The following is a 23,924-nucleotide window of genomic DNA, read 5'->3' on the forward strand; positions in this document are numbered from 1 at the left end:
CCGCCAAGTCACGTGGATTATGGCTGGCGCTCTCGGATATCTGAAGGTACTTTTCTGCTTTTATTTACTTTGCTGTGGGGGAAAAAAAGCCAAGTTACACGATGAAAATGAAAAAATAAGCGGCCCATCCGCGCGGATATTTGCCGCCGCGACCGCGAGCGTCGCGTTTTGTGCCGGCTGACGTCGACCCCGCCTGTAGAAACCCGTGGAACCTTCGAAATAAGAGCTCGGTGTTTTTCCGCGCGGTTCCCGCCGCGGAGACGGTTCTGAGCGGCTCCCGGGGCGACACGTGGCGGCCCCGGGTGGCCGGGACGGCCGGGGCAGCCTGGGGGGTTTACTACAGCCCGTGTGGACCGGGAGGAGCCGGCAGAGGTCGTTTCCTCCGGCCGTGGAGCCGCCGGAGCCGCGGCCCGCCATCACGCAGGCGGGAGCTTTTATTTTCCAAAACTGCTGCTGCAGATCACGGTGATCACCTGTCAGGCTCTACCTGCCCCGAACTAGTATGGACTAAAACATTTATCACGGTCATTTCTGGCATTTATTCCAATAATGATAAAAATTACGATAGAAAAAATACCACCTTTGTAACTATAAATCTATCACCACATTCAGTCTTTGGAGCCAAAACACTGCTCTAAAAGATACTAAATACTACTAAACTACACCAATTAAATTGAATTGATTCTTTCTTTCTTTCTTTCTTTTTTCTTCTTTCTTTCTTTCTTTCTTTTCTTCTTTCTTTCTTTCTTTCAGGCTCATATCTTTCCTTCCTTCTTTTTTCTCCCCCTTCCTTCCTTCCTTCTTTTCTCCCTTCCTTCCTTCCTTTTCTCCCTTCCTTCCTTCCTTCCTTCTTTTCTCCCTTCCTTCCTTCCTTCCTTCCTTTTCTCCCTTCCTTCCTTCCTTTTCTCCCTTCCTTCCTTCCTTTTCTCCCTTCCTTCCTTCCTTCCTTTTCTCCCTTCCTTCCTTCCTTTTCTCCCTTCCTTCCTTCCTTTTCTCCCTTCCTTCCTTCCTTCCTTCTTTTCTCCCTTCCTTCCTTCTTTTCTCCCCTCCCTTCCTTCCTTCCTTCCTTCTTTTCTTCCTTCCTTCCTTTTCTCCCTTCCTTCCTTCCTTCTTTTCTTCCTTCCTTCTTTTCTCCCCTTCCTTCCTTCTTTTCTCCCCTTCCTTCCTTCCTTCCTTCCTTCTTTTCTTCCTTCCTTCCTTCCTTCCTTCCTTCTTTTCTTCCTTCCTTCCTTCTTTTCTCCCTTTCTTTCTTTCTTTCTTTCTTTCTTTCTTTCTTTCTTTCTTTCTTTCTTTCTTTCTTTCTTTCTTTCTTTCTTTCTTTCTTTCTTTCTTTCTTTCTTTCTTTCTTTCTTTCTTTCTTTCTTTCTTTCTTTCTTTCTTTCTTTCTTTCTTTCTTTCTTTCTTTCTTTCTTTCTTTCTTTCTTTCTTTCTTTCTTTCTTTCTTTCTTTCTTTCTTTCTTTCTTTCTTTCTGTTGCGGCTTCTTTATCAAACCTTTTGTGAGCCGCTACTGAGCGGGTAAACACAGTCAAAACAAAAGACAGACGCGGATCCAGCGTCACCTCCAAATTAATGCAATTTAATGATAGTCCAGATTATAACTTTTACAAAAAGTATCCATCAAAAAGGCAAAAAAAAGCTTCTTAATTTATTTCTGCGATCTGACCTTTGCAGTCAAAAAAACTGTCCCGCTTCCCACTCTCACACTCTGGCTTTCATCTGCAGGTGTCAATAATCACGCATTAAATCACTGCAGACGCAAAGGAGGGGGCGAAGACAACGCAACAAACCAACAAAAAATGATTATTTCTGAACTTATCTGTCCTTAACACAAACAATACCATGTCCCCACAAAACCAATTCATATACACCTTTCAAATAAAGGATTAAGTAAATAAAGTATATTTAAACTAACCAACATCAATTTTGGCCTCAACACCTTCCTTCCTTCCTTCCTTCCTTCCTTCCTTCCTTCCTTCCTTCCTTCACGTACGTTGTGCGTCGATTTAACGTAGAACCATAAATCAGCTTTACACAAAAACGTCATCACGTTTTTTGACGGTAAATCGTGAGCGGTAAAATATCACCCATTCCTACCCCGAACCTGCTGCTCTACCTGCTCCAAACACGCCATGCATGCAATAAATATCATTCAGACCGTCAATAAGCACCGAGCCCTGAATTAATTGTCTCTTTGTCACTGATTAACGTCCACAGAGGAACCTTCAGACTCACAGTTGAGAGGAGGGGAAGCTCCAGCAGCTCATTCACACAGTAAGTTTTCATCCTCATATCAACTTTTAAATAACACACATGATGCTTTTTCATTTTTTGCATCAACTTTGATATATTTTGCAAAAATCCTAAAAGCAACATACTACCTGGTCATAAAAACATGTTGGAGCTTTTCATTCCTTTAGGCAAGGCAAGTTTATTTGTATAACACAATTCAACACAAGGTAGTTCAAAATGCTTTACATCAACATTAGAAGCGGCAAGACACAATTAAGCAGTAAATAACAAATAAAATGATAAGAAAAGAGGTAAAATAATAAAAAGCACAAGTTGTTAAAAAGTAAGGGCAGCAGCACATACAGGACTGTCTCAGAAAATTAGAATATTGTGATTTTCTGTAATGCAATTACAAAAACAAAAATGTCCTACATTCTGGATTCATTACAAATCAACTGAAATATTGCAAGCCTTTTATTATTTTAATATTGCTGATCATGGCTTACAGCTTAAGAAAACTCAAATATCCTATCTCAAAAAATTAGAATATTCTGGGAATCTTAATCTTAAACTGCCGTAGAGAAGCAATGGATAATACTTTACCAGTATGTATGAAGTTTACTGCATAACCAAAAAGAATGTACTAAATTACCAGTCGCAGACTTGCATCTGGTGCAAATGGGTGAAATGTCGGGAAAGATACTGCAGCTTTTCTCTAGAATAATACAGTCTATGTAACGTCTTAAACTGTATAAGACAGCGCCTGACATTCACAGAACAGTCATGTAGACTTTTGCGATGCTCCTCTTTATTCAGAAGGGTTAACTTATCAGTATGAAGCCTGAAGGAAGCAAAACACACAAGTGGGTCAAGAGCTGCCCAAGAACATATTAAAACCTAGAAGCACGATGGAGAACCGTAATCCCTAAGAAAGTCTTGAATAACCGGAGATCAGTCAAGGGTTTGAAGCACGAATGAAGAAAATCATCATTCTAACTGTTTTGGTGCTGAACTGCTGTGGCCTGAAGGGCACCAGTCTCATCAGCATCAGGGAGGATAATGAGCACAAAGGAAGGTCATGTGGGGCCATGAGCCTGCATGTTAGTGATGAATGAGTCCTCTATTGGTCCTAGTGAGTCTACGGGGGCAGTATTATGGTCTGGGGTTGCTGCGGCAACGTTATGCTTAAAAAAAGAGTCATATACAGATTTACTTATTTTTCCCAGATGCCATGGGCATTTTCTTTTCTTTTTTTTATATATATTTTAGTGATGCACCGATTGTCCGGTAACCGAAATTGTTCGGCCGAAAATGGCAAAAAAAACACTTTCGGTGTTCGGTGGAATAAGTGGGGAAAAAAACTAACAATTAATAACGGCGTTGTAAAATAAGGAAATAGACTGGCCGCTCCCATAACGTTGCGCACTACATAAATCATTGGCCAACCAAAAACTAACCACATAAGAATTTTACCTAACATTCACCAGGAGGTGGAACCAAAACAACATAATGCTGGGAAATTAAAAAAATTTCATTTTTTTATGTTCAATAAATATTTTCTACCTTGTAATTTTGTAAAAGATTTTTTTCTTTGAAAAGCATGCCTAAATCAAATGTATTTGATTTATGCAATGGTGAAAAAATTGGCAAAATAAATGAAAAACTGCTGAAAAACCATGTTCGGTATTGTTCGGTATTCGGCCAAGTGTTTATTATTATTTTCGGTTTCGGTTTCGGCCACAAATTTTCATTTCGGTGCATCACTAATATATATATATATAGGGCTGAACGATATGGACAAAATTTCATATCTCGATATTCATGCCAGATATCTCGATATCGATACGATACGATATGACTTCGGTTCGGTGAAAACCAAGCATTTTTCAGAAAAATAAAAACATCAGAAATCAAAAGAGTGCAGTTTTATTGATTAGAACTCACTGCCAGTCATCAACATTAACATAAAGTCACTCAATAATAAATAATAATCAAAATATTTTACTGTAGCTCCGCTTTAACGATAAATAACCAATGCAGTTAGAGTTAGAGTTCAGTACATGTTATTGATTATTGATTGGACGCTGCAGCTGAACGGACTGTCACAACATCACTGCAGTTTCATGACGGAGTGAAGACAGATTACAGATTAAACTCATGTTTCACTCCCAGGTTTCAGATTTGATTTATTTTCTGTTTCAACAATTAAATATCTAAAAATGTTAACTTTCAATCTGATGAACAAAAGAACCAGAAACAACTTTCTTAATGTATTACTGCGCATGTGCAATCCCCCCATTTGTCCAATCCTTGTTTTCAGTAAACGAATAGGAAATAGAGAAAAAAGTTTTCCACTCGCTGTTTTAATTCCCAATTTCGATTTTCAAACACATCAATGAATTTTTTATTATCAAAACAAAAGATGGGGAACGGATTATTTTGGTTTATTTCTCTATTTTTATTTTGTAATTTCAAAACTAAAAAGGGATGGCCGCGAAATACACGTCGCAATTTTCACCAAGCACGACTTGCACAACACCTCGCGCTGGTCGACATCATCCTTTCTAAATCCAAAATACCTCCATATAATGGAGGATGATTTATGTTTTGGCACAAAATTAGATTCTGCACCGCCACCGGCCGCATTATCCTCCGCACTCATGTCTCTATTCTTCCGTTTGGATTTCTCCGCTCTTCTCCGCTCTCCTGTGTGTGCGTCTCACGTCTCCCTCACTCCCTCCCTCCTATGTTTGTCATTGGTTGGCTTCAGCTGTCGATCAACAGCAAGCATGAAATAAGCTTTGTGGTTGGCTGGCCGTAGTGGTGCGTTCAAGGGCAATCTTAAAAGCAGGGCGAGCGGAAATATATCGTTTATATCGTTGCTTTTCCGTTATTAATGTCTTGAATGTTCATATCTCGATATAGATACGATAACGGTATATCGTTCAGCCCTATATATATATATATATATATATATATAAATACCGTATTTTCTGGACTATAAGCTGCTTCTTTTTTTATAGGTTTTGATCCATGCAGCTTATACAAAGGTGCGGCTATTCTGTGGATTTTTCTTCCACCGCTCTGGGGCGCTCTAACCGGAATTAGAATCAAAACTAAGACAAAATAAATGCCAAGAAGAATACGCTACTTCTTCTTTAGCAGATAGAAGTAGAAGCAGATTTCAAACAGATAAATAGATAAATAAATACCGGTTATTTTCTCTTGGTTCTGTCCCGTTTTAATCAGCAAAGTTGCTGCCGTGTTAAAAGACACTGTTAGGAAAGGATCTATTTAGGTACAAACATGTACATCATTTATAGTTCAAAATGGTTCTGTACATGTAGTAAATATCTAATCTAACAACATAAATATCTGCGGCTTGCATATGTTTTTTTTAAATAGAGCGGGTGCGGCTTATATGCAGGTGCGGCTTATAGTCCAGAAAATACGGCATTATATTTTATTTTTTTGCCCCAATTTGTCACCCAGTGCTCCTACCTAAGTCAGTCCCGGCAGTGCTCTCCCTCTACCAACCCCGGGGGCCACACTGAGCTCAAGTCTCCTCCTTTACTTGAGGAGTGAGCAGGTCGCTGCATTTCACCCGACAGGGTTTGAATTAGTCCAGATCTGAGTCTCTGGAGAGTTGACTGAGCAGTTAGAGTCTCCCATCATCAGCACAAGGTCTTGGAGGAAAATTACTGCACCTCTGGGTAGAACTGAACGTTGTTACATCACACAAGTACCCCTTTTCCACCAAACTCTTTGCTGGACTAGAGGAAAGAACCGCTTACGTAAGCGGAGGAGGTGGAGTTATTAAGACCAACGGCAACAGCAAGACTGGGAGACGGAGACATTTTCAAATAAGAATGAATCTGGATGCAGCAAAGCATCATGGGAGGAGGAGGAGACGACCTGTCTTATATCATCATCATCATTTATTTTAACTCTCGACCATGATCACATGGTATGGAGCACAGAACACAAACATTTGTAATATTTATAGCAAGTGGCGGGCTGTACATGTTCAACTAAAATAAAAATAATTTAAACAGAGGAAGGAAATTCTTCAAAAAGGCGCCTAATTTATAAATTACATTTAACTTATTAGATTGAAGTAACACAATCAATTTAAACATAGATGGTCGGTTTGTATAATTTTTGTCTGAGATTCATTATATTTACATTTTTACATTCAAACAAAATATGAAACTAATTTCCAATACGGTTGACATTCCAGAGGTTACAGAATCTCTGGCTTCTATCCAGACTTTTATATCTTCTAGTGACTTTTGGGATTTCTGGTGTTATTCATCCTAAAATTACAAATGAGTAGGTGAACCCCGACATGTGCTTATAATGACGGCTGAGTTTCACCGCTGACTGATGCCTTGCTTGTGTGCAGTGGCAGTGATGGCGCACATCACCAACCACGGCCGGCTGCTGCTGCAGCGCCTGCACCAGCAGCGGGAGATGGACTTCCTGTGCGACATAACCATCATGGTGCGGGACGTCGAGTTCAGGGCTCACCGCAACATCCTCGCCGCCTTCAGCGACTACTTCTCCTGTCAGGCTGAACGGGGTCAAGAGGTCACGACCTTGGACCCCGACAAGGTCAGCCGCTACTCCCTGGAGAAGCTCCTGGAGTTCATCTACACCGGCCAGATGAACCTCAGCAGGTAAATCTTTCACCCACCGCGTGGGAAAGAAGTAATGCACTAGCTGAAAACATTCAGAAAATGTTTCAAGATAAAGAAGGAAAATATCAGAGGAAAACTAGATTTTAAACAACCTTGTGTACGTTCTGCTCTTAAAAGCACGTGCTTATCAGTACGGGTGTAACGATACACTAATCTCACGATACGGTACGATACACGATATTGAGGTCACGATAACGATACGATATTATAGCAGTATTTTTTTAACAACCTTGAATGAGGAACATATGACTGGAAAAAATTGTATTTTATTTAAAAGACACAAAATACAAAACAATGCTGTGCGTTTGCCCTATTATTACAGTTTGTAATGGTTTATAACTGTTTAAGTTTTAAAGAGAAAGCCAGGCCAACCATTTTCCACAAACTGAACTAAAAGTAAATGTCAGGTTTGCATTATGGATCTTCAGTTTCATATAAAGTACAAATATTTTACCACAAACTGAATAGTTTCTCTCATGTATGATTTGACTTTTTTCTTTTCCAGAAATTTAACAACTAAAATTAAATAAATAAAGAAAAGTAAATAATTACATACAATTTTACATCATAAAAAATATTGATTCATGCTCACCTTATACGTGTAAGAGGAGATTTATTTTTGTTAAGAAGGTTATTTTGGTAATTAGGGTTTATTATTTTATAAATCTATTCTTTATATTCTGATGTAAATCAGGGACTATAATGACACTAGTCAGTTTATCTGTAGTGATTAGTCTGTTTTAGATTGGGCGGAGTGATACGCCACAGTACGGCACTAGGTGCTGTGTTGATGTTCTAAAATCCTACACTGTTGAGGGACATTAAAGTACACTGGAACTCAGCAGAAGTTTCCCCGTGTTTATCCTACTCACCACCCCAAAAAGGTTTAATTTAATAAGGTACTAAGGTAATAAGCTCAAAACCCCCCAAGAGTCCCGTGATCAGGACCTCAAAAAGGTACTATTTTCTTCTGAGCGGAGGAAGATTTTGGTCCGCGGGTCGAGGCGCGGTCGCCACGCGCGGTCAGCTGCGCGTTACTAGTCAACACAATGGATTCATATTAATAACCCAATATCGCGATACACTTTGTCACCTCCACGACACGTTTCGTGGAGTTTTTGTATCGCGAAATTTCGTGGCACGATATATTGTTACACCCCTAGTTAACAGTCAGTGGGGGAACTTTGTGGAATGGTCTGGATGAAGAAATTGAACGAAGCACCAACTCTATACAGTTTAAAAACACATACAAGAAAACAATTCTTGACAAATATAACAATACGGACCTCTAAAGAACTCAATTTACCTTCTGTATGTTTTTCTTTTATTATTATTCTGTTCCTTATGTGATACATCATATACGATACAAATGGAACTGCTTGCATTCAAGAAGTGACTGGTTGTAGGAGGCTAGTTTAATTATGCCTTGATTTTTGTTTATTAATTGTTTGTGTTGTATTTGTTTTTTGTTATTATTTTGTCTTTTCTTTCTTATTTTATTAACAGTTTTTATTTTTATATTTTCTATAGCATATGATATGATATTGTGATGAAGGGACAGGACTAAATAAGTGTTCTGTTTCCTCCTGTTCCCTCTCCAACACATTGAGTGCGTTTACATGGGAAGTTTAATTCCTCTTTAATTCAGAATTAAAATTAAATCCGATTTTAAAATGAGTAAAAATTACCACGTAAACACCTAATTCTGAATGAAAATGGCCATTCCGAATTAAACTTAATTCCGAAGTAAGTGGCTGGTTTATTCCGATTTTAAATCTGAATAGAATAATTCCAGGATCACGATGACGCTTATATTCCGCGCTGGACTGGTTTTCCAAACAAAGTTTCAAGATGGCAGCACGCAGTTGCAGTAAACGCTGGTCAAGAGCAGAGACCATTTATTTAATAAATAGCTTGGAGGACCTGGAAATAATTAAAAGAACAGATGGAAACAGGAAACATAAACATTGTGAGCTTTTCAAAGTTGTAGCGGCTAAGTTAGTTTTTCTTCCGGTAGACGTAACTTCTGGTCCCCCCCCTATCCAATCAGAACCTTCCCAACCCCCAGACCTGTAGTGGAATTGGATAAAGCCGATCAAACGGGTTTTCCATGTAAACCTTAATTCGGAATTACTATTTCCATGTAAACTCGAAGGAAAATAGTTTAATTCTGAATTATTTAATCGGAATAATTCATTCTGAATTAAAAAACATCATGTAACCGTGGCCGTTATTTTACTGTTCTTTATTTCTGGATGAGACTTAAATTGTTTTGCTTTATTTTTGATATTTTGACACTTTTAATTTGATGGTGATTTGCAACAATAAATAAATAAACTTTACTCTCAGCTAGTGATGCACCGATTGTTCTGTAACTGAAATTGTTCGGCCGAAAATGGCAAAAAAAACACTTTCGGTGTTCGGTGGAATAAGTGGGGAAAAAAACCGAACAATCAATAACGGCGTTGTAAAATAAGGAAATAGACTGGCCGCTCCGTCCCGTAACGTTGCGCACTACATAAATCGTTGGCCAACCAAAAACTAACCCCATAAGAATTTTAGCTAACATTCACCAGGAGGTGGAACCAAAACAACATAATGCTGGGAAATTAAAAAATGTTCAGTTTTTTTATGTTCAATAAATATTTTCTACCTTGTAATTTTGTAAAAGATTTTTTTCTTTGAAAAGCATGCCTAAATCAATGCAATGGTGAAAAAATTGGCAAAATAAATGAAAAACTGCTGAAGAACCATGTTCGGTATTGTTCGGTATTCGATAAGTGTTTATTATTATTTTCGGTTTCTGTTTCGGCCACAAATTTTCATTTCGGTGCATCACTACTCTCAGCTCAAGAAGGAGTGAAATAATGGTTTCTCTTGTTTGTTTCTGTCTGCAGCACCAGGCAGTCGGCCGTGCGGCGCGCCGCCATCTTCCTGGGGATGGCGGAGGCCACCAAGTACCTGGAGGAGATCCCTCACTGGTCGGAGGCCAGCGAGACGTCTCAGTCGGAGGTGGATAAGGAGCCGGGCGACTCCCCGCCCAGCCCCGGCTCCCCGGGGAGCCCCAGCTCCCCGGTGCCCCTGTCCATCGTCTCCGTCACGGGGGACTGGCACGACGACGGCAAGGAGGCCGGAGACCAGGACTACAAGCCGGGGGAGGAGGACGTGGAGGAGGAGGAGGAGGAGGGGAAGAGCGACGAGGAGTACACGCCCACCAGGAGCGTGGCCAGGGGGGGCGGCCGGAAGAGAGGCCGGCGGCCGAAGAGCCTCGGCGGGGAGCCGGCGGAGCAGAGCGGCCCGGCCGACCCGACCCCCAAGGCCCAGGGCCACCGGGGGCGGGGCCGAGGGAGGGGGCGGGGCCGCGGCAGAGGCCGGGGGGCGTCCAGGGCGGAGTCCAGGGCGGAGGAGGTGGCGGTGGGGGATTCTGACGCCAGCGGGAAGGACTTGGGCGACACGTCGGCGGACTGGAGCCTGTCGCTGGACGAAGAGTCTCCCCCCAAGAAGAAGCCGCGGCCGAGCGAGGGGAGGAGGGGGCGCGGCCGCGGGAGGGGCCGGGGGCGAGGCCGGGGCCGCGGCCGGAGGAGGGTGGAGGAGGCGGACGAGGACAGCGGAGAGAACGGGGAGGCGGAGTCCGGGGAGGCGGAGCCTGGGGAGGCAGAGCCCGGGGAGCTGGACCCGTCGGACCCGGCGGGAGAGCTGTCGCTCACCTGCACGGAGTGCAACAAGGTGTTCAAGGACCTGAGCAGCCTGCGGCGCCACGAGAAGATCCACAAGGGCCTGAAGCCGTTCTCCTGCATCTTCTGCTCCAAGACCTTCAGGCAGGCCACGCAGCTCAAGACGCACCTGCGCATACACACAGGTGAGTGGGGGGGAATCCTTCATAAGTCTGGCTCTAATTACTAAGAAACGGTGAGCGGTGGGGTTTCCATGACGATGAACGAGTCTAGTGGCGCTGTGTATATATATATATGTGTGTGTGTGTGTGTGTGTGTGTGTGTGTGTGTGTGTGTGTGTGTGTGTGTGAATATATATATATATATATATATATATATATATATATATTTGTTAGCTCCCGATCACTTGAGTTTGAGTATCTGCCAATCCCGATTTTTCTTTTCACTTCACTTTTTTTGACTCCCGATACATTTCAGATACTTTTTCCCGATCAGATACATTTTGGCAATGAATTTAGTACTAAAACTAAATTATCCCAAGTTTCTTTTATTGTCCATTGGAGAACAACATGGACATTTATTTCAACAAAGCTTATCAGCACTGGTGCCACAAAAGATAAAAACATGAAATTGTAAACTAAAACAAAAAGTGCAGAATATTGCAATAACAAAAATAAATAAATTTAACTTCAAAAGAGGTGGTTGAATGACATCCAGTCAAACTCACAAACACAAGAAAATTAAAATACTTTTTGGCTTAACCTTAGTGCAACATTCTGAATGGCATGAGTATACAGGACTGTCTCAGAAAATTAGAATATTGTGATAAAGTTCTTTATTTTCTGTAATGTAATTATTAATGATTTAAAAAAACAAAAATGTCATACATTCTGGATTCATTACAAATCAACTGAAATATTGCAAGCCTTTTATTATTTTAATATTGCTGATTATGGTTTACAGTTTAAGATTAAGATTCACAGAATATTCAAATTTTTTGAGAGATAGGATATTTGAGTTTTCTTAAACTGTAAGCCACGATCAGCAATATTAAAATAACAAAAGGCTTGCAATATTTCAGTTGATTTGTAATGAATTCAGAATGTATGACATTTTTGCATTACAGAAAATAAAGGACTTTATCACAATATTCAAATTTTCTGAGACAGTCCTATATGTATGTACTTTTTTGGCCGATACCAATGTTTTGACGTGGCGTCCTCGTTTGACCCTCGGTCGCTGAAGCGAAGCTTCATCTGGGAGCTTTTCAGCTGCTGCGTTTGATGTTTAAATGAAATCAAAGTGTTGAGCTGGGAGAGTAAACAGCTCCTCTCCTCTGCAGGCGAGAAGCCGTTCAGCTGCAGCGACTGCGACAAGTGCTTCGCCCAGAAGTGCCAGCTGGTCGCCCACCGCCGCATGCACCACGGCGAGGAGAAGCCGTACACCTGCGAGCGCTGCGGCTTCAAGTTCGCCACCTCGTCCAACTACAAGATACACATCAGGTACGTGCTCGTCTCCACCAGGAACTGCACACTGCTCCTTCTTCTTCTCTGCTGCGCGTTGAAAACTCCAACCTCCTGCTTTACTCTGATCTCTCCAGCGGTAGGAAGTTTGTCCTCTAGAGCAGTGGTCCTCAGCCTTTCCGGGGTCCTGCTAATTTTTTGGTCAACTCTGAGGACCCCCGATTCTGGCGGGGGTGACAGAAACAGAGGAAATTGCCTTTAAACTTCATTGTAGGATTTATTTATTCACTATTTGAGGCAAATATGAGCTTTCAGTTGTAATTTTCAAAATAAAAGCTCCTTGGTAGAAAAATGTAAGAACAGGATATTTATGCAGCATCTTTTCAATATCATGAAACAGAATAGATGCCGTAACTTTCAAATAACTACCTTCTACGAAGCTTTAAAAGAAGTTGCTGAAGTCTTATTTGCACAAGAATGCAGTGAACTCTTTCCCACCGATGATGGTTCCTGGAGCTCAGACCTGCTGCACATGAGCTGGTTCGATGGCTCGGTTCTACAGAATCTCTCCACATAAACAGCACAGAGGCTGCTGAGGGACTGAATCAGGCCCCGTTTACACAGGGCAAAAACGGAGGCGTTTTCATGCGTTTTGGCCGTTCGTTTACACGGAAACGGAGGTCAAAGCCCCCAAAAACGATCATTTCTGAAAACTCCGGCCAAAGTGGAGATTTTCAAAAATTCCGTCTTCACGTTTGCGTCTAAACAGAGGAAACGGAGGACAACTGAGATTTACGTCACATTATGCGACAGAAACGTCCCCAGCAGCGTCATGAGTGCGACCTGTGTTTACAATTTGTTTGGCCACCGTCAATATTTTCTTTTATTTTACCTGTTTTAAATTCTCTCAGACTCTCGTTCCGTCACCGTGTCCACACTGCATGCGAGCGAGCGAGCGTCAGCGTCAAAAACAGTTCCTTTGCTTTATTTTTTATTTGCACTGTCTACACTGGTTGCGAGCGACGCAGCGTCGTTTTGAGCTGGACTTTTGTCGCACGCCCTGCTTCTATTTTCTTCCTGTCGCTCGCTTTGAAAGCCGGTTGAAAGTTGAAAAAAAAGTTGAAAGCGCTGTTGGAAACAGTCATTTCAATACAAGAACCTCAATAAAGTGGCAGCTGCTGGAGGGAGATCGCCAGGGAGCTGGAAGGTTCTGATAAAATAATAAGATATAATAAGAATCCTATCTTAATCTTATTAGGGCTTAATTTGTGCCGGATCCAACAAGATCTGGTACCTATTTGATCATTTCTCGTGTCCTCTGCTTTTCCCCACATCCCAGTAATGATCTGACATGTTTGCTGCATTTAACACCACGAACACGCCGGTCACCACACGCCGTTATTTTGTTAGTTTTTTTCCCCACTTTGGTCGGACGTTAGACCTGCTTCTATTTTCTTCCTGCCGCCTTGTCTAGGAGTTCTTTTAGGAGTTTCTTTCAGGAGCGCAGGGCGGTTGGTGGGGCGAATAAAAGGCGAGTCTCGGGCGGGTGAATAAAGGCAGATTTATGGTTCCGCGTAAAATCGACGGCGTAGCCTACGGCGTAGGGTATGCGGCGACGCGCACCGTTCGGTGAGTGCGCCTCGTACCCTACGCCATAAGGTCTGCGTTGGTGTAACGCGGAACCATAAATCAGCCTTTTAAAAGGCGAGTCTCCGCTGTCAATCAGAAGAACGTGGTAGAACGTGGGGGCCGATAACGCGTTCAGTGTTTCAGGACAGAGCGCGTCCGATGCCATATATCAGCCTACTGGAAGTTACACGTGTCATTTGTTGATGTTTTTTCCAGGATTCTGATTGGCTGGCATGACGTTACCAGCGTTTTCATGCAAGTCCGTGTAAACGAGGATATTTTTGAAAACGCAGAGGGGAAAATATTTTTTTTGTAAATACCCGGCTACGTGTAAACGTGGCCTCAGTTCCTGTAAATCCCAACATGATATATTCTTCTTTGTAAAGTCTCTTTTTGCCGTCTGTTTTCTTTTCCAGTGGCTCAGTCTACGCTACGTTCAGAAAAGGCTGTTTTTTTTGTTTTTTTTTTAATACAAACCGTCGTCCTCTACTTCTTCTTCTTTCTATTACTGTGCTCGTCGTGTTTTTCTTTGTTTTTTCTTCTTTATCTTTCTAACATTATTGCAATTTCGAGTGCTAACTCGAACTTTGCAAGTTAATGAGCGTTCGCCCGACAGCTTCCTGCAAATATTTCACAATAAAAGCATTTTAAAGAGATGAAGGGGGCTCTTAATTTGAAAAGGATGCAGATGGTGTTACATTTGTATCAACGGTGTCCTGCAGTAACTTCAACAATTCAAACTGGTGCAAGATTTCTTATTAAAATACAAGGAATTACACTAAAGAGTAAAAGAAGGTCACGTGACCCTCTGTAGTTTAAGTAGATAAAGGTAAGATAATAATCTTTTTCTATAAATGTCAGAGGATCTTTTTTTTAAAATATATACTTTATCATCACGGACCCCTCGCAGTTACAGCCCCGGTTGAGAATCACTGTTCTGGAGTTTGAGGAGACGGTAGCCAAGTTGGACAGAAGAATTCAGACTCTTGATGAATGTGTGAAAGTGCCGGTTCTGGCCGGGTCTCACCGGGTCTCACCGGGTTTCCCCCCGTCTTCCTGCAGGCTGCACAGCGGGGAGAAGCCGTACGTGTGCGACATCTGCGGCCAGGCCTTCGCCCAGTCCAGCACGCTGACGTACCACAAGCGGCGGCACACCGGCGAGAAGCCGTACCAGTGCGACCTGTGCGGCATGTCCTTCTCCGTGTCGTCCTCGCTCATCGCCCACGCACGGAAGCACACGGGTGAGACGGGCGGCCCAGACGGGCCCCTCAGGGCCCCCTCGTAGCCCCCCCGGGTCCCCTGGGTCCCGCTGCTCACGCCTGTTTCTGCTTCCAGGTGAGACGCCGTACAAATGCTCGCAGCTGAAATGTGACGCCAAGTTCGTCACGTCGTCGGAGCTGAAGAAACACATGCGGCGACTCCACCCCGGTGAGTTCCCCGAGCCCTGGTGGGGGTGGGGGGGGATCTGAGTAACTGGTTTGGCTTCTTACCCCTAAAAAATAAAAACTCCCTTAATCAGAATGTAATCAGCTAATTGCAGAGCCACAACTCAACTTAGAGCCTCTTTAATGTGCAGCTACAGAGACGAGCTGATCCATCTCATCCACTACACGGCCAATTCCAGTATCTCCTCCTGGCCGGAGGTTTAAAATACCTTTTGTGCAAAACTAAAAGGTATAAATGTAGTTTTGTCCCCTCAGCTATTAAGGCTCTAAATGGGACATGATTTCCCATCCTCCATCTAGGTTTATTTATTTATTTATTTATCTATTGTATTGCTTATAGAGGGAATGTGCATGACGTCACAGATGCAACTTCACAGCGGGTTTCACCCACTGAGTGTCAGAAAGACTTGAGTGTCAGAAAGACTGAGTGTCAGCGTAAACTTTCAGTTTGAGCAACTGGAAAACATCTAAAATGGGAAAAAGCTGTTGTGCGATCGACTGTACTCATAGATTTAGCAAGAAATCGGAGTTATCGTTTTACAGACTGCTGAAAAATAAGCTTAAGAGAGACAAATGGATCGCTGCAATTCACAGAAACAACTGGATTCCAGGCACCGAAACGTGAATTTGCGGTTCCCATTTTGTATCAGGTAATGTTGGATTTTTGGGTAGCTAACGTTAAACGGTCAAATCATAAAGTTCGGTGTCCACATCAGTTTAATTTCACCAACAAATCCTGCCTTGAAGTCGGACCAAGCGTCAAGACTTTTGTAAGCCTTCAAGTTTTGCTTCGTGTATTTCCCCGGCGTAGAAATTAAGTACAAATAAATATCAGGAAACTGGATTCGTGGCCAAATATTAATGTCCATGGACCACTGGTTCTTGGTAACTGTACCAAATATTAATGTCCATGGACCACTGGTTCTTGGTAACTGTACCAAACATTAATGTCCATGGACCACTGGTTCTTGGTAACTGTACCAAATATTAATGTCCATGGACCACTGGTTCTTCGGGTAACTGTACCAAATATTAATGTCCATGGACCACTGGTTCTTGGGGTAACTGTACGGGTCACTGTCAAGTCCAACTGCCTTTAATTGAAGCCGATAATCGGCTGTTATCCCGTCTTCTCCCCTAGTTGCAGCTGTTTTTGCCACTCAGTGAGAGCAAGGGGGCGAAGGTCCAGTGGGGAAGTGACGTCAATGCAGACCTTCTATTCAATCTGGAGTATTCGTTTTGTTTGTCCGTCAATGTTTTGTTATTCTCCTGTTTGTCTTGTGTCACTGTACTGTGGTGTTGTTGTAAGTTTTCTACCTTAAATAAAGTTTCCTCCCCTTGATCTGTGTGACGGGTCTGCAGACGGGAACTCGGGCGTTCAGTGTCTGCTGTGCGGGAACCGCTTCGCCAGCGTGAAGAACATGATCAAGCACCAGGAGAAGGCCCACGCCGACGAGGTGCGGCAGCACAAGGAGCGAGCGAGAGCCGGTAAGATTCCCCCTCCGAGACAGAGATGACTCCACTAGAAACACAAACACAGAAAACATGCTGGATGTTTGAAGGGAAACAAAATATCAGCTGACTAAACTAAAGTCAGTGACACTAATAAGAAACAGCTGGATAAACATCTGCAGAAACAAGTCAGTCACACAAGTTGGTAAAAATAATTTTATTTTTTCCCCATTTATGAGAATTTGATTTTTAACATTTATGCAAATGTAACCCCAAGACAGTATATAAAGTAAAGAAATATAGACAATTTATGCAATTATAACTGAAAACTTTAATGTTTTCATACCTTTAAACATATTTAAAGGCAAAAACATGGCACCAGTTATTCTCGTGTCCAACAAAATATTCCTTTTTTGGGCATAAACAAAAAAGTACCAAAAGTTGTAATGTAATGATAAAAAAATTTAAAAAAAAAATAAATTTTAAATCGATCTTTAGACATATGAATCGATTTTTAGGAATTAATAATCGATTTAAAATCGGAGAATCGATCTTTTCAACACAGGCCTAGGAATTGATACGATTTTTACAATTCCAATTCCATTTTCGATTCTGCTTAACGATTCGCTTCTTTATCGATTCCCATTTGGAAAAAAAGGACAACAATGAGGCAAATGGCGCTAATATGACGGGGAGTATTCACTAGTTAATTAGTTACCTGCAGTATTATTAGCCAGGGACATGCTAACGTTGCTGATGCTGCTGGAAAACACAACATTCCTTGATCATTATTGCTGCCGTGTGTGCAAATATTTTTGCATGTTGGTTCCTCCCTTTGATGAAATATCCACTTAGTAATTATTACAAGTTAGCCTGTTGTCGCCTTTTTTACTGAAATGTAACCAGACTTTTGAGTGTCTGTATTGCTTGGGCGCCATGTTTATTATCGACTGCTAGCTTACGCACGTTATGCAAAATGAGTGATGACTCGAATCGCAAAGGGAATCGTTTGGAAAATATGCAAACGATTCCAAGGAATTGAAACCCTGGGAACCGGTTCTGAACAAGAACCGGTTCTGGATTCCCATCCCTGTTCACCAGTCTATCTTTATTTTCATGATTATTCAGTTCATGACATCATCAAGAGACTGTGAGGGAATCTCTGTATGCCAGGGACCAGGCTGCAAATCAGTTTTCTGTGTTGTAGGGTTGCACAATTAATCAAATTTTAATCACGATTTTAGCTTCCCACGATCAAAAATTACGTTACCGTTTATGAAAAGATTAAAAAAAATTATTATGAAAAAAAGCAGTCGAGCGACGTCAACCAGGAATGAGGAATATGTAAATATATGTAATGCTCTTAAGGTGTTTCTGAACCACAAACCAACACAACCAACCTGTTCAACCACCTAAAAACAAACCACAAACTCAGCTAGGATGAACTTTGTTACATTTATTTTTATATCTGTTTCTATTATGAAGGCACTAAAATTAATTTTTGATGCAAATGTTTGTCAAATAGCAGTAATGTAGCACACAGAGGTGGTATGTTTACACGACGGTGCAATAAAAATAAATTGGACTAAACTCATTAAATAATTGTGATGAAAAATCATGATCACAATATTGATCAAAATAATCATGATGAATCATCGTGATCAAAATAATCAAAATATTGATGATGCTGCAGACATGTTGGTGAGGTGTGATTAGAGCTGAACGAATTTTTGAAAATAATCTAATTGCGATTTATTTCCTCAATATTGTGATTGCGATTTAATATGCTATTATTTTTTTCAGGGTCCTGTTCTCATATATTTTTCAACTACACAAGCAATAAATCAGTCTGTTTTATAATAAACAATGTCAGATTTATTTAAAGCACAGATTACAACAATAAAGAAAACAAATCTGTGGCTTTACCTCTTTAACACGTCTACACACGTCTACACACGAGTGTTATAGGTCGTTCTCTCTGAACCCAATCACACGACACCAAACCAGGTTAAACTTTAGCCAAAACGAGGCATAGTTTAATAGAAAAACATAGAAAAACTCCCACAGGGAACAAAAAAACCTTCCTCACAAACGAACAAACCAACAAAGCTCAGAGTTAACAAAACAAACCAGCAATGAACAACTGCAGCCCCGCTCTTTAACCTCTGCTCTTGATGAGCTGACGGGCTGCAGGTTAAGGCTCACAGCGCGACTGTCCGCCGCCGCGCGCCCGGCTCGTGCTCGTCGCCTTGAGCAGCTCCTCGCCACGCCGACCCCGCGCTCATATATTTCCTCCGCAGCTGCGGAGGAAAGCCCCCTCCGGCCGAGCCCTAACACTGAGGCCATGGTAGCCATGGTTACGCTGCACTGTTGACTTTTTTTCCCTGCCCGCTCTGCTCTTTCCGCTCTGCTCACTCGCACATCACGTGACTGGTCAAATCGCAGCCTTTGCGGTTATAAAATCTCGTTTTATCACATCGCGATATTATCGCTAATTAGGGCTGGGGATCGATTAAAATGTCAAGAATCGATTCGATTCCGATTCTTAAGATTCAGAATCGATTATCAAGATTTGATTCGATCCGATTCCGATATTGATTTGGGTTAGTGTTATTAAAACTGTTTTTTGAGCTGTTGCATGAATTATATGACTGTAGTTATGCAAAATATTACTACTAGTATTATATTGAGATTAAACAGCAAGTATTGCAGCTAATGATGCTGTAAGGACCAATCAGCTCCCAGAATGCTGATAGAACTGCTTTCAGAAACATCATGTGGGTCAGAATTACCAAACAGATCCAGGGAGGAAACAGAGACGGATGAAATCGGTTTTATTTTTTCCCACATTCAGTTTTTATTTGTTCCATTTTCGGTCTATTTTGGTTTTTAATTTTTGAGCATTTGTTTTTTAGCATTTTTTGCAAATGTAACCCCAAGACGGTATATAAAGTAATGAAATATAGACAATTTATGCAATTATAACTGAACACTTTAATGTTTTCATACCTTTAAACATATTTAAAGGCAAAAACATGACACCAGTTATTCTCGTGTCCAACAAAACATTCCTTTTTTGGGCATAAACAAAAAATGACCAAAAGTTGTAATGTACTGTAATGATGAAAAAAAAAATACATAAATAAATAAAAGAAGAAAAAAAAAACCCAAAAATTAAAAAAAATCGATCTTTAGACATATGAATCGATTTTTAGGAATTAATATGAGAATTGATTTAGAATTGGGAAATCGATTTTTTCAACACAGGCCTACCGCCAATGCAATTAATCGTTCAGCCCTAGGTGTGTGATGATGCAGACGTGTTTATGATGCTGCAGACGTGTTGGTGATGCTGCAGACGTGTTGGTGATGCTGCAGACGTGTTGGTGATGCTGCAGACGTGTTGATGATGCTGCAGACGTGTTGATGCTGCTGCAGACGTGTGTGTAACCTGCCTGTCTCCTTGCAGTGGTCCTGCTGGCGTCCAGCCATCCCGTGGCCTTCGTCCAGAGCAAACTGTCCCAGGAGAGCAAGGGCCTGGTGTCCATCCCCGAGGGCGAGCCGGCCAACCCCGAGCCCACCACCCCCGACCCCAAAGCTCCGTCTCCCGAGGCCGTCTCCGAGCCGGCGGCCGACGCCACCATCCAGGACTTCAAGTCGGAGCCCATCCCCCACCCTCTGTCCTCCGCCGAGCAGGTGGCGTTCGACGCCGACCAGGAGCAGACCATCAACTCGGACACGCTGCACGCGCTGGTGGAGCAGCTGCGGCCGGCGGCCTCGCCCGCGCCGGGCCTGGAGCAGATCGTCATCATCAGGACGGTGGACACGGCCGAGAGCAACGCCCCCCAGCAGTGAGCGGGGCCCGGAGCAGGATCCTCCCAGTAGCCAGACGTCCCCGCGTTGCCCCCGAGTTCAGCTCTTCACGGTTCGTCCATTTCTGTCGATTACAAAAGAGACGGAGACGCGTTTAGATGGAAACGCGCATCCAGAAGCAGCAGCGCAGCGACCTGATCGGTGTGTTTCAACCCGGATTCAACGTTCTTCCAGTTAACCAGGAACATGTTTTAACTCCTTCTGTAGTCTGCTACAGCTCAGACGTTAGTTACGACACCGGCGCTTTAGCGCTTTAGCGCTTTAGCGTTCTAGGACTGTGGTCTATAAAAGCCTGAGATGTCAACGTGATGTTAAACGGAGAGGCTGAAGATCTTCCCGCCTGGACCGGCTTCCTGCTCCGAGCAGGAGTTGAGCGTCATCTTTCTACCCAACACACTGATTATTCCAGTCCAAATAAACGAATCCAAATCCTTTTGGATTATATTTTTGTCAAAGAATAATGAGGAAATACTTTCTTTCTTTTTTAAAGTTAACTAAATGAAAATAGAAAAGATGAAAAATAATGAAAACATTTTGTCAAACAGTCCAAAACTAAAGGAAAAGCATTAATTCATCTCATCCAGACTCCAGACCCGTTCCCATCTAAAATAACCCCAAAGTTCTGGAGGACGAGTGTTTTTCTCACAAACTTCTGCCGTGGTGTTTTTTCAAAAGCAGGAATTTGAAGGTTTTTATGGTCCAGAAACGATCCGTTTGCATTAATCTCCGGGCGCAGATCGCCGCCGGCGCCCGTTCCTGCCTGTGCGTTGTGACGCCGTCAACGACGTCAACGACCCTCCCTGACTTTTACGTGTGCGTGGTGACGAGGAGACGAACTGCTGTCACATCCCACGTGTTCTCCATCGCTCACGTGGCTTCTGTTGCCGTGGCAACGGCCAACAACCGAGTAGGAGGAGCCTCACCAACCTGCAACAGTCATTTAAGCTTTTGTGTTGTTTTAAATTTAACTGTAGTTAGTAGGAGCTTCACAATCACAGTTCTTTTTCTCCTTTTTTACATCTTGTAGTGTTTCCCATCTACCGGCGGCCTCGTAGGTGTTAGTGCAGAGCTGTGGACGTATTAGAAGCCGCTCGTTTTCTCTCCCTAATCATTTGTTTCTGTGTTGAGGTTTTAAACTGGCTGTACATTAGGCATTTTAGTCAGCTTGAAAGTAATTTGGTCATGTCGTGCTTTGTTTTGCATTACCTGAGGATTTCCCACGAGTTCATCACTGTAAAATAAAATGAAATAAAGCTGCCACAGAGCAGGAAAATAAAGACCAAAAAGGGACGATCATCGTTGTGTGGTGGTTGATTTCTGAGGATCATGTCCCACAACATCTACCACTCTAACTGAAACCTCCCACGTAAACATCACACAATAATAAAGGATACAGGACTGTCTCAGAAAATTAGAATATTGTGATTTTTCTGTAATGCAATTACAGAAAAGGATTTAATGGCAAGGATTTAGCAGTTTGGAAATCAAAACTGTAACTCAAAGTCCTTTTAATGAAGTGGTTTTCAAGACCTAAACACACCCATGAATTACGTTTGTTTTTTCATTTACAGGACTGTCTCAGAAAATTAGAATATTGTGATTTTTCTGTAATGCAATTACAAAAACAAAAATGTCATACATTCTGGATTCATTGCAAATCAACTGAAATATTGCAAGCCTTTTATTATTTTAATATTGCTGATATTGGTTTACAGTTTAAGAAAACTCAAATATCCTATCTCAAAAAATTAGAATATTCTGGGAATCTTAATCTTAAACTGAGAACTTTTATCACAATATTCTAATTTTCTGAGACAGTCCTGTAAATGAAAAAACAAACGTAATTCATGGGTGTGTTTAGGTCTTGAAAACCACTTCATTAAAGGACTTTGAGTTACAGTTTTGATTTCCAAACTGCTAAATCCTTGCCAGCAGTAGTTTTTCCATGATTAATTTTTCATTTAATCATATTAATGGGTCCAGAGAGATATTAAATGTTTAAATCATGTCTCATGAGCAGGAGGACGTTTATCTGATGAAAAAACGAATTGTTTCTACTTGACAGGTCCTATGTCATTTAATTTATCATTTGTATTGTAATAAAACAGAAATAACCATACCTGTCAAGTTTTGGATATAAAAATTCGAGAAATTTTCTGCTGCTGTCCCACCAGCCCAACCAAGCTCCAGTATCTTACATTTTAACTTAAAATGTCTTAAAATTTAAGAAATATTTACGAGAAATTCCAAATAACTACCTGTCAACCAAACAAACTACAATTATGTGCTCAGAATCTGATAGTTCTACCTTTGACACTGAAATGCTGTGTATGTAATTCCTATAATAGAGCCTAAATGAAAACACAAAAGTGAATTAAACCACACTATCTTTTCAGTTTATATACACATTGATTGTCTTCAAGTGAAACATTTACATTTTCTTTTAATTTGTCATTTTCACTCATGTGGCTCTCTGGCATTAATGACTGATGACACAGATGCATGTTTCTGTCCTGCTCATCTTTAGGAAAGTAAATTCAGTTTCCCATTTTTAGAGATATTTACACTTTTTGTGCAGAAATGTCTTCTCTCTCGTTACATCCATCCATCTCTGATTTGTTGTTCCGAATTTGCTCCCGTTGTCGCCTCTAACCTCGCGAGAACTGCCACACAGGCTACAGCAGGGGGCAGTTCTCGCGAGATTAGTGACAAATCAGTTTGCAGTTTAAAATTATTAAAAATATTAATTAATAATAAAATTATAAAACGGGAAATTTACGGAAAAATACTAATACGGGAGGACGGCGGGAAAAAGGATAAAATACGGTAGTTTCCCGGCCAAAATGGGAGACTTGACAGATATACAAATAACAGTAAACGAAGACAATGAAAAATAAAACATGCAGTTGAAAGAGTGGAAAGTTGGTTCCTCAAAAACTTCCTCAAGATCTTATTTAGGCATAAAAATATAAAATATAAAACTAACGAAAAATATTTTCTTGTGGCGGATAAAATAAGATTTTTACCGTCTACGGTGAGTTTTTTTGTTCTTTAACGTGCCACTTTCCCATTCGCCTTTGGCCCCTTGGAGACGCCGTAGTTCTCGTTGCCAGGCAACGCGTGTCGCTCGACGATGGCTGCAGAGACTTTTTCTAAGTTTTATCAAACTGTTTGCTGCCAAAATGATATTAAAGTCAATCCGGATGTTTTAGAGACTTTAGAAAAAACTAAAATAACATGGTGAGTATTGGACTTTTGAACTTAAAGGACTAAAAGACGAGATTTTATATCAGCTTCTGAAAAGCTAAGTATAATATGTTATATTTTAATATTATGAGATATTATTTACATAGGATAGTGTATATCTGTATTTATATTCTCAATTAATTTCACTTCGGGGACAAAAAAAAGTACAGTGTTTGCCCCCTTCCTGATTTCTTATTTTTTTGCATGTTTGT

The 23,924-nt window shown here is 41.5% G+C and overlaps 2 protein-coding genes across 4 annotated transcripts in view; both read left to right on the top strand.

Moving 5' to 3' along the window:
• Window positions 1-21,859, top strand: mynn (myoneurin). Of its 3 annotated transcripts, none has more exons than XM_061713604.1 (9): window positions 1-46; window positions 2,216-2,272; window positions 6,636-6,909; window positions 9,828-10,789; window positions 11,947-12,106; window positions 14,759-14,937; window positions 15,032-15,124; window positions 16,504-16,629; window positions 20,063-21,859. In XM_061713604.1, coding segments are annotated over exons 2-9 (2,181 nt in total). In that variant the 5' UTR covers window positions 1-46; window positions 2,216-2,271; the 3' UTR covers window positions 20,449-21,859. The 3 variants fall into 3 exon arrangements, with proteins under 3 accessions (XP_061569588.1, XP_061569589.1, XP_061569587.1); XM_061713603.1 differs by lacking the exon at window positions 1-46 and adding an exon at window positions 77-500; XM_061713605.1 differs by lacking the exon at window positions 2,216-2,272 and having other exon boundaries at window positions 15-46.
• The window catches only part of lrrc34 (leucine rich repeat containing 34), a 21,282-nt gene continuing 17,922 nt past the window's right edge, over window positions 20,565-23,924 (top strand). The window contains exons 1-3 of the mRNA XM_061713581.1: window positions 20,565-20,690; window positions 21,203-21,373; window positions 23,567-23,706. Of these exons, the coding sequence (XP_061569565.1) occupies window positions 20,565-20,690; window positions 21,203-21,373; window positions 23,567-23,706 (437 nt within the window). The remainder of the gene's footprint in view (window positions 20,691-21,202; window positions 21,374-23,566; window positions 23,707-23,924) is intronic.

The sequence above is a fragment of the Cololabis saira genome, chromosome 22 (genome assembly GCF_033807715.1).
Source record: "Cololabis saira isolate AMF1-May2022 chromosome 22, fColSai1.1, whole genome shotgun sequence".
NCBI classification, from domain to species: Eukaryota; Metazoa; Chordata; class Actinopteri; order Beloniformes; family Belonidae; genus Cololabis; species Cololabis saira.

Coding starts and splice junctions, on each gene's coding strand:
- mynn (XM_061713604.1), top strand. Junction 6,910..9,827: donor GGCCAGATGAACCTCAGCAG/GTAAATCTTTCA, acceptor TTCTGTCTGCAG/CACCAGGCAGTCGGCCGTGC. Junction 14,938..15,031: donor CCACGCACGGAAGCACACGG/GTGAGACGGGCG, acceptor TTCTGCTTCCAG/GTGAGACGCCGTACAAATGC.